The following is a 16,573-nucleotide window of genomic DNA, read 5'->3' on the forward strand; positions in this document are numbered from 1 at the left end:
TCCCCATGATGAAAAGTTCAAAAGGCACAAGTTATAGAGGGAAAAATCTCCTTTCCACCCTATCTCATGACTAACCAGTTCCTCACTCCAAAGAAACCAACATTTTGTGTCTTTCCAGATGCATTTTGTACATATACAGGCAAATATGAATATTAATATTTCCCCAAAGTTTTACACAAATAATAGCAACCTATACACACTGTTCACAACTTCATGATATTGTATTGTATGGATGTTCCACACTTACTGAAGCAGTTCCCTACAATGTATGTTAAGTTTGTTTTCAATCTAATCTACAGACAACCTGGTGCACACATCATTTTACATGTGCATGAGTCTATATGAGGGATAAATTTATGAAAATCACTCAGTTAAAGTTATCTTCAGTCATCATTTTGGTTCACTTTTCCCAAATACCCCCAATAGAACTTGTGCCAATCCTGCTTGCCCACCACAATGTGTAAATCAGAGATACTTTAAGATCATTCATTTGTGAGACAGCGCGTGCACGCAAGCAAGAAGCGGGGCGGGGGAGGGGGGTTGGCAGATGGAGAGAATCTTCAAGCAGACTCCCTGCTGAGCACCAAACCCGAGGTGGAGCTCAATCTCATGATTCATGAGATCACTACTTAAGCCAAAACCAAGAGTTGGATGCTTAATCGACTGAGCTACCCAGGTGGCCCAATCAGGGATACTTTTAGATCAGAGAGAGATGATATAAAAGATGGAAACACCATGTAAAATTAGATTGCTACCCACTTGGTTATCATTTTATTATCCATAAATCAAAGGTCCTGCAAAGGAAAACAGTACAGTGGTTCTCCCTTCTCCACAATTTCAGTTACCAGTAGTCACTGCTATCTGGAACCGGATGATCCCCTGGACATATTGCCAGGTCAGTGGGTAGCCTAACACTGTCATAGTGTCTACATCATGTGCTATTTTGCATCTGGAAAACATGGGATTCATGTTTCACTTCATCCCATCAATGTAGGCATTTTATCATCTCACATCATCAGGAGAAGGGTGGATACAGCACAATAATTTTAGAGAGAGAGACCACATTCACACAACTTTTATTTTAGTGTATTGGTATAGTCTGTTTTATTATTGTTGTTGATTTTTTACTATGCCTAACTTAACGATTAAACTTCATGATACATATGTATAGTAAAAAACATAGCATAAATAGTGTTATTATTCATTTATCCATGGTTTCAGGCATCCCCTGGGGGCCTTGGAACATAAGCCCCCTGGATAAGGGGGAAGTACTGTATCATCAGAAATAGTTTGGACATTCACGGAAGTTGATAGTTCCTCATTCCCCTCTGAACCACTAAGAGAAGTGTGCCAAAATCAACTAGAAGCACAATTACTAAATTGAACACTCAGCACCCGCGAGCTGGTGAAAAGTCAGCAGAAGAGAAAGAGGGGAAATGATGACTACTGGGACTTCCCATATGATCCTTTGCAATTTCCCTCACAACGTCCAACTCCTAGTGACCACAAGTTCCTTCCACTGCATTGTCCTGCACTGCAAGAAGTAGAGAACCACCTCAAGGGTGATAATAGGCCCCATTATGATGCAGAGAATGCTGAGGTCAGTGGATCGCAGGGCTCAGAGGATTCTCCCCACAGCCATGGTCCGGGGGAAACGGCCGTTGTGGACAATGGACGTGAAGAAATTTGAAGCCCCCCTGGGCTTTATCGAAGCGAGAGGGTTCCTGAATACCCGGCAGGTAAAACATACCTCCCGCAACCAGCTCCTTAGTTTAGAAATGTGGAATCCGGTCAATCTGCCGGATCTCGGGAGACTGGGACAGAATCTGATCTCAGCCAATCACGCGGCAAGAGCACTGTACACCCCGCCCCTCCCTGCCGGACCCCACCCTGCCCCACCTTTTCTCTCTGCCCTTCTCTAAGTGGGCGGAAGCCCGGCACCCAGGTACCTGAAGGTCACGTGACGCCTCCTCCCCACGTGATGCAGCCCGGTGCAGGGAGGAGGGCGGGCCTCGAGTTGCATTACGTCATCACGTCGCGCGGCCGCGGAGGCGAGATCCTGGAAGACCACGGTGACGGCTCCAGAGCCTTCGGGTCGGGGCGGCGGCGGCGGCGCTTAGGCTCCTCCTGAGCCGCCTGCTGGCCCCGCGCCCCACCCAATTCTCACGGGCGGGGAACAGGCCCGGCGTGGCTGAGTGGGCCCGCGAGCGGAGGTGAGTCGCAGGAGGCGGTGGCGGGCAGCTCTGCTCTTCCCTTCCTAGCTCCCGGCTCCCGGTTACGGCCCTTCCCCCATCCATCGACTCCCTCCGGGGTGGAACGCAGAGACGCGGGTGAGCGGAGGGAGGCTTGCGGGGCCGGGGGCGCTCCTGGCCTGGAGCGCCCTCCTCTCATCCCCTCCCTGACCGCGCCCCTCCAGGACCTCCACCTGGAGCTGCCCGCGCTGTTCCCGGTGTTGTCAGGAGGGGAGACTGTCTTTCCTTCTCCCACCTGGAATTTAGTCTTTCTAGAATTTGACACCTTTCCGCTCTCGCCCCCTCCCCGAATCTTCCGTGGTGGAACCCCTCTATTCAGATGTTAACGGAAGTTCCAAAAATGTGAGAGTGAAAGACAGGGCTGAGATTTTGCCTGATGAGGCAGGAGTCCCCAAGGAGGAAGACTACACTGAATTAAGGTTACTGTCGGTTTTGACACTGAAACTGTAAAACCCAGTCCTACGCTGAGCCCTGTGGTAACTCCTCAAAAAATCTTCACAGTAAATGGGCATCTGTTCAGACTTTTCTTACATCTTCAGAATTGGAAGTAAATAGACTTAAGGAAAATCTTTTTGAAAAACGTCATATGCTTTGGTGAATCACCTCCTATTCTGTAAAATGGATGTTGCAGGTTGTTGGAGAGATTATCTCTAGAGTGCTTATAAAAGAATAATGCTAACTGTATATAGAAGTAGATGAGAATTTAGGATCTCGTTCGTGCTATTCAAAAATTACGGTTGTGAGTTGTGGACTCTTGAAGATCATTGTTTGATTTTTTTCCCCCTTAGATTATTTCAGAAGATTATAGATTCCAAATAAGACTTTCTTAATAACCATCCCATTTCATTCCCCAGAAATTGTCCTTGAAACAAAAAAAGAAAAAAAAAAGGCACTAAAGCCTGTCAATAATCAAGAGAGTAAAAAGTACATTGGGTTTTTTTTTTAATATGTAATGTATTACTGAGTTTTTTTAATTGCTGCATACAAGTGAACTTTGCAAGTGATTGGCTATGGCAGTAAAATCAGTAGTGGAATTTTAATAGGTTTCTTTCCTAATAATTAGGCTCTTGGTTTCAGTGTAGAGGAATTACTACTGGATGTTTACTACTAATGTAGAGTAGGAAGACCCTTCTGTAGAAGAGCTTCAATAACTTAATCACGTGAAAGTCCATAGGTAAGCTTGCAGTGTTTGCATTATTCAGGGTAGGTATTGGGTCCTCATTTGAAATGTCATTTTTAAGAAGAAATCCAGAGATATTTGGAAGTCATAATAATTCTTTGCTTACTTCTTTAGAAAAAAGTTCATTTTCACTGCCTCTGGCCTTTATTGCTCTAAGTTGAATACACAATTTTTCTTTTCTTACATTTGATTTCTAAACATTTAAGGTACACCTGCTAGGATAGGAAAAATATATATAAAACAGAATCCTATCCTCTAAATACCTACTTAATCTATTTATGGATATTAAGTAATAGTGATATCACACCTTTAGGAAGTTTTATCTTTTCATTTTATCATTTGAGACTATGACAGCATTGTGAAGATACGCAAGGTATGTGTGGTTTTTTTTCTATTTACAGTACAGTTGAGTATTGATTATAATAAATGTCAAGTGGCAGGGGCATTCGATGTTGGAATTTGGAGGAAGAAGAGATTGCTTTTACTTGGGTTTGTGGTTAGATTGTTGTGGTAAGACCAGTAATAGGAGTACTCTCTACTTGTGTTTGGGTCTGAGGAAGCCTCCTTATTTGTATAGGTAATTGAATATGTTTAATTTTCCTCATCCTTCAAGTGTGCTCTGGGTTTTTTTCTCTTGTACTTGCAGAATCCAAGGACCCCTTTCATTCTTTCTCCATATTGCTTGATGGGAGGCATTATGGCCCCCAAAGACATAATGACAAATACTCACGCTAAATCCATCCTCAATTCGATGAACTCTCTCCGGAAGAGCAATACCCTCTGTGATGTGACTTTGAGAGTAGAGCAGAAAGACTTCCCTGCCCATCGGATTGTGCTAGCTGCCTGTAGCGATTACTTCTGCGCCATGTTCACTAGTGAGGTAAGTGGTAAGTTAATGCCTCACAAATGAAATTCACACTTATAACCTTGTAGTTGTCTCATTTCATTGAATAAAATAGTAAAAGTTTGATATAATGGTGAATTTCTGTAGTGTGGTGGTTCAGTGGACAGACTCTGATCAAAATCTGCCTTTAGACTATGTCTTAGTTTCCTCATCTCTAAATTAGGGGTACTAGCAATTGCAGTCACATATGGTTATTGTGACAATTATTTGAGAAAATCACATATGAAGTGTTTAGAACAGTGTCTGGCATGTGGTAAAACACAAATGTCAGCTACTGGATTTTACTTTTAAAATTTGTTTTCCTGTTTTTTTTTTTTCCTTCTAAAGTCTAAGATTTTAAAGTGAATTCTAGGAAGATAAGGGGGAGGGAGGGAAAGAAGAGTAGGATTCAGTCCTCATCCAACTCCACCGAATAATATATGAAGAAAATCAACATTCATTCTGCCAATGTAGATTTAGAGTAATTTCATATGAGAGGAGGAGGACTTAATAAATGACTTCATGACTGTATAGGTATATGGAGTATAACTTGGAAAAAGATGCTGACTGTGGAGTATAAGCAGTTAAAGGGACTAAGGAAAAGGTTGATTCGACAAGAAAAAAGGTGCTTATAGGTATTAAGAAAGACTGCTTCAGGGGCGCCTGGGTGGCTCAGTCGTTAAGCGTCTGCCTTCGGCTCAGGTCATGATCCCAGGGTCCTGGGATTGAGCCCCACATCGGGCTCCCTGCTCGGCGAGAAGCCTGTTTCTCCCTCTCCCACTGCTTGTGTTCCCTCTCTCACTGTGTCTCTCTCTGTCAAAAAAAAAAAAAAAAAAGACTGCTTGGGCGCCTGGGTGGCTCAGTTGGCTAGGCGTCTGCCTTCGGCTCAGGTCATGATCCCGGGGTCCTGGGATCGAGCCCCGCATCGGGGTCCTGGGATCGAGCCCCGCATCAGGCTCCCTGCTCAGCGGGGAGCCTGCTTCTCCCTCTCCCTCTGCCTCTGCCCTACCTCTCCCTGTGCGGCTCTCTCTCCCCCTTTCTCTGTCAAATAAATAAGTAGAATCTTTTAAAAAGAGAGAGAAGAATGAAAGAGACTGCTTTAGGGGCGCCTGGGTGGCTCAGCTGGTTGTGTCCAACTCTTGGTTTCAGCTCAGGTTGTGATATCATGGGTGTGAGATGGAGTCCGCCTCCCCTCCTGCTCCCCTCCACTCAGCTGGGAGTCTGCTTGAAGAATCTCTCCCTCTGCCCCTCCCCTCCTCAAATAAATAAATCTTTAAAAAAAAGACTGCTTTAGTAATTGGCAGAATACTTAAAATGAAGAGTAGGGCTGTTGAATATATTGTGAAGTGCTCTTAGAAAGCCAGACAGCAGAGAGCACTGCAGCTTTTTTATTTTTCAAAAATCTCAAGTCTGATTTTTACATTTTAAATCAATTATCTTGAAATTTTTTTAAAGATTTATTTATTTTAGAGTGAAAGAGAGAGTGCAAGAGCAGGGTGCAGGGGGCGGGTAAAGACAGAGGGAGAAGGGAAGCCTGAGCATGGAGCCTGTCACAGGGCTCGATCTCACAACCCTGAGATCATGACCTGAGCCAAAATCAAGAAATCAGGAATTGGATGCTTAACCTACGAGCCACCCAGGCTCTTGAATTTTTTTAAGCTTGAGTGAGAGTACACCAATGTGTATTATATCATGTATCTCTGCTTATACATATGCCTGAAATATCTCATTATGTTAACATTATTTTTAAAAAACGCTATTTTCAAAAAAAATTTTTTAAGAGAGCACATGAGCAGGGATCGGGGAGGGGGCAGAGGGACGGAGAGAGAGAATCTTAAGCAGGCTACATGTCTAGCGGGGAGCCCGACGCAGGGCTCAATCTCACGACCCTTAGATCATGACCTGAGCCGAAATCAACAGTCGTAGGCTTAACTAACTGAGTCACCCACGCACTCCTTTAAAAATAAAAAAGCGGGGGGGGGTTACCTGGGTGGCTCAGTCGGTTAAGCGTCTGCCTTAGGCTCAAGTCATGATCCCCGGGTCCTGGGATCGAGCCCCACGTCGGGCTCCCTGCTCTGAGGGGAGCCTGCTTCTCCCTCTCCCCGCTGCTCATGCGTGTGCTCTCTCTCAATAAAATCTTAAAAAAAAAAATTTTTTTTAACCATCAGTATTTAGTTAATCTCATCACCTTAGTGAAGATTTTGCCATTGGATCTGAATAGGAGAGTGATGGCTATATGTCATTCACCGTAGGGTTAGATGTTACCATCTCATTTTACAAATGAAGAAACAAGGTCTCAGATATTAAATGACTTGCCTTAGGTCACACGGCTTATAAATGCTAGAGATGGGGTTTATTCCTAAATTTTCTGACTCTAAACCTAAACAATATATGCCATATTTGAAAAGCTGTGAATATATGCTGTATTGCTTTATACAAATTTTAACTACTGTGCTTCTTCAGCCTCTGATATGTGGATTTTTTTATATTCTATAATTTCAAAGCCAAAAGAGTTTATGATGCTCTGAGCCAAAGCTCGGTCACATGGCTGGTAGGAAAAACATGGAAACCTGACAGATCATTCCTGCTAATTCAGGCTAATTTTAAAATGCTCTTGTGTAATATAACATCATAGATCATGTCCTATATTGTCCTCCAGAAAAACTATCTGCCCGAGAGCATCAGAAGCAGTTGGCATTTAACTGGGTAAGGAAGGTTCTCTCAGCAGCTGCTGAGCATGAAGTACTAATGGATCAGGACTGCTGACTACTAATTATATATTGTACATCCTGTTCTTTGTCAGCTCGAGGAAAATTAGTCTGTCTTTACTCTCTCTGCACATTGAAATTGGTATGGAGTTCTATAAAAGAATTCTTTCTTTTTTCTCATCAGGGATTATTTTATAGTCTTTCTTTAAAAACTGGTATTAGGCAAGAAAATGCCAGATGGTTTTGTCTTTATTTTTAAGAGTAATTGATACAAAGGAGAGGGTCCAGAGATCTGGGTCCTAGGCTCAGTTCTCTTAGCAATGCTGCATGAACCATGACAACCATCTAACTTCACTGGGTTGATCTTTAAAATAAAGTAGTTGAACTACATGGTTTCATTATTCTCTTCCGGCCCTGAAACGCTCCTCGAATGTGGTCCAACGGAAAGATCATTTGAGTGAGACGAAAGGACCTGAGTTTTAGCTGTCTCTTACTAGTTAAGATACCTTGGTTAAGTCACATAACTTCTTTGAATGGGAATAATACCAGACCTCTAAATCCTTAGCAGGTTGCTGTGAGAATTAGGTGAAATAATAGTAAATAAGAAGCACTTGGTGCTGAGCGAAATAAGTCAAACAGAGAAAGACATGTATCATATGACCTCACTGATATGAAGAATTCTTAATCTCAGGAAACAAACTGAGGGTTGCTGGAGTGGGGGGTGGGGTGGGAGGGGTGGGGTGACTGGGTGATGGACACTGGGGAGGGTATGTGTTCTGGTAAGCGTTGTGAATTGTGCAGGACTGTTGAATCTCAGATCTGTACCTCTGAAACAAATAATGCAATATATGTTAAGAAAGAAAAAAAGAAGAAGAATGTAGCAGGAGGGGAAGAATGAAGGGGGGGAAATCGGAGGGGGAGAAGAACCATGAGAGACGATGGACTCTGAAAAACAAACTGAGGGTTCTAGAGGGGAGGGGGGTGGGAGGATGGGTTAGCCTGGTGATGGGTATTGAGGAGGGCACGTTCTGCATGGAGCACTGGGTGTTATGCACAAACAATGAATCATGGAACACTATATCTAAAACTAATGATGTAATGTACGGGGATTAACATAACAATAAAAAAAATTAAAAAAAAAAAAAAGAAGCACTTGGAAAAATTATAAAGCAAATATAAATGTGAAATGATACTATAACTTGCTCTGAGTCAATAAATAGTGAAATATTTTCATATTTAAAAAATAGTTATTTGATGAGAATATGGTTTGTTGAATAAGAAATTTCTGGAATAGATGTACTTACATATTTCTCTTTGCAAATATCTTTACTATGTGCAATGTTAATAAAACATTTTTCCAAAATGATGTACTAGTGACATTTTTAATGTTAGGGATTGATTTTGTTATTGGCCTTGGTAGAGAATACTTTTTTATTATTATTTTGGGCTGATGGAGAAATCAAAGCTGATAAAGACATTTAGTTTGTAATGAAAGTGCACTGGAGTTTTGTGAATAATTTGAATTTCTAACTAAGGTTCAGATGTAATAAAAGTTTCATAAGGCAATCAATTTTCAGGTAGTTTACTGTTCTGTAAAACTGAAGATTTCCACTCTTAGTCAACAGTTTTCTATGATTATCTGGCCTCTTCGATACCCATTACTCTAAGGATATATTCTGGACTAAATAAGCCACTAACAATTCAGTAATCCCGAAATAGACTCGATCCATTATTTTGAAAAAGTATCAAACAGGGGCGCCTGGGTAGCTCAGTCATTAAGCGTCTGCCTTCGGTTCAGGTCGTGATCTCACGGTCCTAGGATCAAGCCCCGCATCAGGCTCCCTGCTCAGCGGGAAGCCTGCTTCTCCCTCTCTCACTCCTCCTGCTTGTGTTCCCTCTCTCACTGTCTCTCTCTGTCAAATAAATAAATAAAATCTTTAAAAAAAAAAAAAGTATCAAACTAGTTATGTTCAGTGTCACAGTAGAAGGCCCCTTAAGATGACTTGCATGTTTCGTCATTGCCAAATGTAGTCTAAGGACAAATAGAACAATACTGAGTAATCTTGGAGGGTCTGGAGCTGTAAGCCACAGGGTCCTCCACAAGCATGAAATTTCGTTGAAATTTTGTGTTTTAAAAGCTGAGGGACACCAGTAGTATGTTCACGGAATTTTTGCATTCTATTCTGTAATAGATCTATGTTTTATTATGAAAGCAGAGTTTTAAATTATTCACTGGTAAAATTGATATCCCAAGGTGTCACCTCATTGTGTGCTCTTGGGTTACATACAGCTGCCCCCAATTTGAAAAGCTACAAATATATGCCATATTTGCTTTATACAAATCAAACAAATTAGACCATAATTTTTTAAAGCTGTGTATTCAATTAATGTTAACATCCCTTCAAGCTCTTGGATATGAGATTCTGCCTTCATCTCGTGGAATTATAACCACCATTATTTCATACCCTTTGAATTTTCAGCTTTCAGAGAAGGGGAAACCTTATGTTGATATTCAAGGTTTAACTGCTTCTACCATGGAAATTCTGTTGGACTTTGTGTACACTGAAACCGTACATGTGACAGTGGAGAACGTGCAGGAACTGCTGCCTGCAGCCTGTCTGCTCCAGCTGAAAGGTACAGATGTTAAAGTTGCTGTCGTGCTAAGGTAGCCTTGGAAATGTTTAAAATTAGTGATGTAAACTTAATCCTAAAGATTATGGAGACAGACCATGGGCACTCATGTTTACTGCCTGTGGCACAGAAGATCAGATTTCAGTCGCAGTATCAAAGAGCCTCTCCGCATGTGAGTGTTTGGCTCTTCTGAAGAGAGCATTTACACCTTTTATGTTTTTTAAAAAATAGAAGAGGGGATTATAGACGTATTTTCTTACATATATATACACAGTAACTCTACAGGGAAACACAGGAGACTGATATTATTCATAGGCTACATGGAAAGGAACTAGATGGCCAGGTGGATAGGGAGCCTGGGGGATTATTCATGGCAAACCCTTTTGTACTTCTAATTTTTCAATCATGTAAATTATCTGTTGAAAATTTAAATTGACATACAAAAATGAAAGTATATAATGTTTTCACAAGATTAAATATTGCTGTTCCCAGTCCGTCTTTCTTAACCTGCTCTGATGTTTCTGTGATTTTCAGTTTTTCCAAACACATGGTTGAAAATTTTCACTTTTTAATACATGATTGAAAACAGTGTGAAGCTTTTGCATTAGTGCACAGCTGTAAAGTTAGATTTATACTCTGAACTTGTCAATTAGAGAAATAAGAGATTGGTGTTAGTATCTTTTACTTTTCCTTCGTAGGAGTCTGTCAGTAAGTTTGCATATGGAGTAGAAATTTAGGTACATTATGTTAAATTGTGATTGGTTTTATAAAAGCTTGATTCCCAAGAGTTTTATAGGTATTTTTGTTTAATTGTGCCAGTGTCCATCGAAACAATTTGTCTTGCTATACTTATTTTAAAGCTGAAACAGACACATAGTTGTAAAGGCCTTCTTTGAAGGTCACATAGCACATAAGACAGAAATTGCATTTGAATTCCTTAAGCATAAAATTTCTAATCTGATCACCAGGTGTTGAGCCAGGATTCCTCTGTTACCGTGTAGAGAAGACATCTCGATCCAAGAATGTAGACCGGTTCACACCTGGTCAAGTACCGTGAAGTGTTCATTGTCTGTGTTTGTCCTAGGTGTGAAGCAAGCCTGCTGTGAGTTCTTAGAAAGTCAGTTGGACCCCTCCAATTGCCTGGGTATCAGGGATTTTGCTGAAACTCACAATTGTGTTGACCTGATGCAAGCAGCTGAGGTTTTTAGCCAGAAGCATTTTCCTGAAGTGGTACAGCATGAAGAATTCATTCTTCTAAGTCAAGGAGAGGTGGAAAAGTTAATCAAGTGTGATGAAATTCAGGTACAAATTTGGCTTGGTATTCGGGTTTCTTTAAGACTGGGCCATTACAGAACTTGGGAAAAACAAGGTGGAATTACTGTGTTTTTGTAGCAGGGCGTCTTAATCAAGTGTCAATATTGGCTCCAAAGGTTTCACTCAATGCCCTGAAATTATATGCCAAATTTATTTGCACTTTTATGGGAGGGAGTGAGCCACCTTCCTCAGTGTATGATCCCAATGGTTAAGAGTCACTGTTTTTTTTTTTTTTAGTGTTTCTCTGATGTCTTACAACTGACTTTTTTTTTAAAGATTTTATTTATTTGACAGAGAGAGACATCGAGAGAGGGAACACAAGCAGGGGGAGTGGGAGAGGGAGAAGCAGACTTCCTGCTGAGCAGAGAGCCCAATGCGGGGCTTGATCCCAGGACCCTGGGATCATGACCCAAGCCGAAGGCAGACGCTTAATGACTGAGCCACCCAGGCACCCTGACTATTTATTTTTTAAGATTTTATTTATTTATTTGCCAGAGAGCGAGAGAGAGAAAGAGAGAGCACAAGCAGGGGGAGCAGCAGGCAGAGGGAGAAGCAGGCTCCCCGCTGAGCAGGGAGCCTCATGTGGGGCTCGATCCCAGGACCCTGGGATCACAACCCAAGCCAAAGGCAGACGCTTAACCAACTGAGCCACCCAGGTGTCCCAAGAGTCACTATTAAAGAGTGTGTGGAATAAGCAGAAATTGGAAATAAAGTAGATTTCTGTAGAACACTTCTCTATTACTCATTCACTCATTTTACAAACATTTATTGAGAGTTTCTACTCTACAGCAGTAGATATTCTCAAACTATATTTGCCAGGTGCTATGGATCCAAAAGTGAGGAAGATACAGTTGTTTTCAGTAATTCACAGTGTGTAGTGGTAGAGACAGACAAAAAGACAAAACTTAGTATAATGAGAATAATGAACTTATTCAAAGTGAAGAAATTAGAAAAAAGAATTAAACCTTCTAAGTTAAAATTAGATCAAAAAGGAAGTGGATCAGAAAGGAAGTGAAAAAAGGTTGGTGATCAAAGCAGGAGGCAGATGATAAGTGCCTAATGGGTATATGAGGGAGTGGGAAGAAGGGACATATGAACTCCCCTTGAGGGAGTTGTTTTTCACCTAGCAGAGGGGAAACTACCTGTGGGCGGGCAAGGGTTCAGTGACTTACCCCAGCAAGAAGGATCTTAGTAAATCCTAATGCTAAATCATGGTGCCAGTAGTTCAGCAGAGTTTTTATTGCATAGAGATCTGTAGTTAGGCTGACAATTGGAGTGAGAAGTCCAATATAGGCTATAGATGTCTCTGAAGCCCAAGGCATTAATTCCCAGAGGTTGAATTCTCTGGTTAGTAGCCCCTAGAAAATGCCTAGCAGAGCCAAGTGGTAGGATAGAAGTCCATCTGTTAGGTTTTGTTTCCTCCAGTCAGGAGAAATCCAATTCTCTAGGAAAGCTAAGAGTTCATTTTTTCCTCTCACTCTCCTTAGATAATAATAATAAATGAATTTTGAATTAGTGGATTCCCAGAAGTTAGTGGCACCTCATTTTAATATTAAAAAGAATCAAAGTCTGATGAATTTTCTAAGTGCTATAGAAGGAATTTGCTAAAGAAATCCTATAATACACTTTTGTAAATGCAATGATAACTAATTTATTTTATTAAAACTAGCATTTTTATGTAATATAATAGTCTTCAGAATGTTTCTTATCAAAATTTTAGCCAACTTTTTCTTTTTGTCTTACCCTACTGACTTTTTTTTTTTTTTTGAAGATTTTTATTTATTTATTTGACACAGAGAAAGAGAGATAACAAGTAGGCAGGCAAGCAGAGGGAGAAGCAGGCTCCCTGCTGAGCATGGAGCCCGATGGGGGACTTGATCCCAAGACGCTGGGATCCTGACCTGAGCTGAAGGCAGATGCTTAACCGACTGAGCCACCCAGGTGCCCCTCCCTACTGACTTTCCTGAGGGAAAATTGATGAGGGCGCATTGGTGACATTGTTTCCAACTAAAGAGGAATCATTTTAGTTTGACATGGTGTCATATTAGTCCAGAGAAGCTGCTGTTACAAATGTTACTGAGCCAAGTATTTGCTAAAGTTTTGTTCTCACTCTTGCTGTGGTAGGACATTGTGTCCATGCACTAGAATGCCAGGTATAGACAAATGGCACATTCTTCAGACTTGGGAAACTGGTAACTTGCTGGAATATCTTGATTTTTCTTGATTTATCCATACATTAGAAAATATAGTAAATAGAATGAGTACTATAGACTTGAAGTTCACTGCACATAATAATAAAAGAGCTAAAACTTACTCAGCATTTACTATTGGTTTCTTTATTAAATATTTATTGGGCGCTTAATGGTGTGTCCAGAACAGTTCCATGTGCCAGCAATCCGATTAGACAAAAAAGATAAAAATCCCTGTACCCTGGACTTCTCATTTTAATTGTACTATTCTTGGTATATCTTATCTAATGTAGTTCTCAAAAGTGTCTCCATTTTTCAGAGGAAGAAACTGAGGCTTTGAGGATACCCATCATACCAGAGCTAGTAAGTGGTAGAACCAGGCCTCATATCTGGGCAAACTGGCTCCGGATTGTTCTGTTCCAAGAAACTATGAGCAGGTTGCCTAGTTAGTTTCTCATTGACCAAATCAGCAAGCAGTTACAGCAATCATTTATTTTAGAACTATGTGAACTTTGGAATAAAATTAAATGGAACAGGGAGAGCAAAAGACTAACTTTTTTATTCAGAAACTGAGACGATAAGAGTTTAAGAACTCTTTTGTACAGTCTTCCTTCAGCCTCTGTCAAGACTGTCTTTTTTTCTGGAAAGACAGCAGATGGCACATTTTTTTCTCTTCCATATACCAGCCAGAAAGAAGAACCAGATGTTTTACTCCCCAACTAGTACTTCCTCTTAATTATGTAAAACGATAGTATATAACACAGTGGGAAACAGTATATTGTACTGGTTAAAACAACATGGGCCTTAGGGGCACCTCGGTGGCTCAGTTGGTTAAGTGGCTGCCTTCGGCTCAGGTCGTGATCCCAGGGTCCTGGGATCAAGCCCCACGTCCGGCTCCCTGCTCAGCGGGGAGCCTGCTTCTCCCTCTCCCTCTGCCTGCCACTCTGCCTACTTGTGCTCTCTCTCTCTCTCTGTCAAATAAGTAAAAAAAAACAAAAAAAAAAAAAAAAAAAAAACCCATGGGCTTTAGAATCATCCTGGGATTTATTTTGGCCGTGTGACACATGTTAACCTAACCACTAATCTTCAGTTTCCTCTTCTGTAGATAATAGTCATGCTTAGCGCATAGGGTCATTCTGATCATTAAATATCAGTGCCTGATACATAAATAGTTCTCTGTGAAAATTTATTATGGGGAAATTTTTCTCCATAGTGAAGCATTAATGTAGGGGTTTTTTCCTCCCAGTTTAGCTGTTTCTCTGCAATGCTAGTTTATTCTGTCTTCAGTAAGATCAAGGATCTCTGCTCATGATTGAAAAACCCTATTATAAACTGATAAATCTAATTTAAACCTAAATATATCAGAGCCTGGCATGTAGCTGTTTACAACTATTAGCTTGTCATTCTTATCTTTAAAAAAAATTTTTTTTTAATTGTGGACAGCCTTCTGCACACTCCTCTGCATCTAATCCATCAGTAGGCTGGGTTAGTGTGACCTCCCATAAATTTGTTGCATAAATTTCTATCACCACTGCCACAGTCTAAGCACCCATCGCTTTTTTTTTTTTTTTTTTAATTTTATTCATTTATTTGACAGAGAGAAAGAGAGCACAAGCAGGGGGAGTGGGTGAAGCAGACTCTCCGCTGAGCAGGGAGTCTGATGCAGGGCCTGATCCCAGGACCCTGAGGATCACGATCTAAGCCGAAGGCAGACGCCCAATCAGCTAAGCCACCCAGGCACCCCGAAGCACTCATCACCTTTTGCCTAATGTACCAGAGGAGCCTCTAACTAGTATCCCAGCTCTTGGTCCTTCTACACTGTTCTACCCATGGTAGTCAGGGTAATCTTTACAAACATCAGTATGATCATATCACAAGCTTGGTTGAAACCTTTTAGTGGTTTCCCATTGCTGTTAGAGTAAATTCCAGTCTTCTAATGCTCTCTCTGAGCTGGCCCCTGGTTACCTCTTCAGCTTGATCTTTTACCATTCTTCCCCTTTCTCATTCATTCTACTACACCAGCCTGTAGTCTGTTGATTTTTGCTCTAGGACAGTGCTGTCCAGTAGACCATCATGTGAAGATGGGGAGGATCGATAGTTATGCCGTCCGGTTTGCTAATCACCTGCCTTGTGGGGCTGTTGAGCACTTGAAATGTGGCTAGTGTGACTGAGAAGCTGAGTTTTTAATTTAACTTAATTTTAATTAATGTAAATATACATAGCCATACATAGCTAGTGGCTACCATATTGGACAGTACAGCTCTAGGGTTTTTGCATGTGCTCTTCTGTTTGCCTTGGAGTACTTTCTCACTCTTCCTGGCTAACTGCTACTCATCCATCAGATTGAAATGTATTTCTTCTACAGGGAGGCCTTTTCTGACCCATCAGTCTGAATTAGAAAATCTCATGTTATTCTGTCTCATAGCCCCTGTACTTTTCCTACATGGTATATAATGACAAAGTGGGATTGTTCATTTTACTGTTATCTCCCCACATAAAAGCAAAGTTCATGTCTAATTTGTTACCAGTGTAAAACCAGCTTCCAGCCCTGGGCCTGGCACTTAGTAGGTGTTTGGTAAATCCAATGAATGAATATTCTGAAACATTTTCTCTATTTTCAGTTCTTGGGAAAAGTTCACAGAATGATGTCTTTATCTAGGCACTGTTACATTCTGAAAAAGGTATCTCAGAACAGATACACTCCCCAAATGATTAATTATATATATCATCTCAAAGCACAGTGCCTGATAAATGGTAATTGTTCAGATGCTAATTAACAATTATTTGGAAACTGCAGCATTATAGCATAATGATGTAAGACAAGTTCCTGCCTCACAGGCTTGGATGGAGGAGTTGGGGAGCAATCCTGGAGGTCATTAGACAGCACTTAATGAACACAAGTTATTTTTATTTTTTTTATTTTTTACTTTTTTTGCTTTGCTAAAAATAAAAATTTTTATTTATTTGTTTGGTTTATTTATTTATTATGTTATGTTAGTCACCATACAGTACATCATTAGTTTTTGATGTAGTGTTCCATGATTCATTGTTTATGTATAACACCCAGTGTTATACGCAATACGTGCCCTCCTTAATACCCATCACCGGGCAGGCCCATCCCCCCACCCCCACTCCCCTCTAAAACCCTCAGTTTGTTTCCTGGAGTCCATAGTCTCTCATGGTTCATCTCCTCCAATTCCACCCCCCCCTTCATTTTTCCCTTCCCTCTCCTAATGTCCTCCATGGTATTCCTTATGTTCCACAAATAAGTGAAACAATATGATAATTGAGTTTCTCTGCTTGACTTGTTTCACTTAGCATAATCTCCTCCAGTTCCATCCATGTTGACGCAAAAGTTGGGTATTCATCCTTTCTGATGGCTGAGTAATATTCCATTGAATATATGGACCACATCT

General features: G+C 41.0%; 1 protein-coding gene across 2 annotated transcripts in view; it reads left to right on the forward strand.

Annotated features, from left to right (window-relative positions):
* Positions 1-1,375: 1,375 nt before the first annotated feature.
* The window catches only part of KLHL12 (kelch like family member 12), a 31,385-nt gene continuing 16,187 nt past the window's right edge, over positions 1,376-16,573 (forward strand). Inside the window, exons 1-4 of one of the 2 annotated variants that reach the window (XM_032422185.1) lie at positions 1,376-1,739; positions 4,079-4,312; positions 9,504-9,657; positions 10,739-10,956. In XM_032422185.1, the coding sequence (XP_032278076.1) occupies positions 1,581-1,739; positions 4,079-4,312; positions 9,504-9,657; positions 10,739-10,956 (765 nt within the window). In that variant the 5' untranslated portion in view covers positions 1,376-1,580. Of the gene's footprint in view, positions 1,740-2,008; positions 2,214-4,078; positions 4,313-9,503; positions 9,658-10,738; positions 10,957-16,573 lie in introns of those variants that run through there. The other variant, XM_032422184.1, reaches the window with a different exon arrangement.

The sequence above is a fragment of the Phoca vitulina genome, unplaced genomic scaffold (genome assembly GCF_004348235.1).
Source record: "Phoca vitulina isolate PV1807 unplaced genomic scaffold, GSC_HSeal_1.0 scaffold26, whole genome shotgun sequence".
In the NCBI taxonomy this organism is placed as follows: Eukaryota; Metazoa; Chordata; class Mammalia; order Carnivora; family Phocidae; genus Phoca; species Phoca vitulina.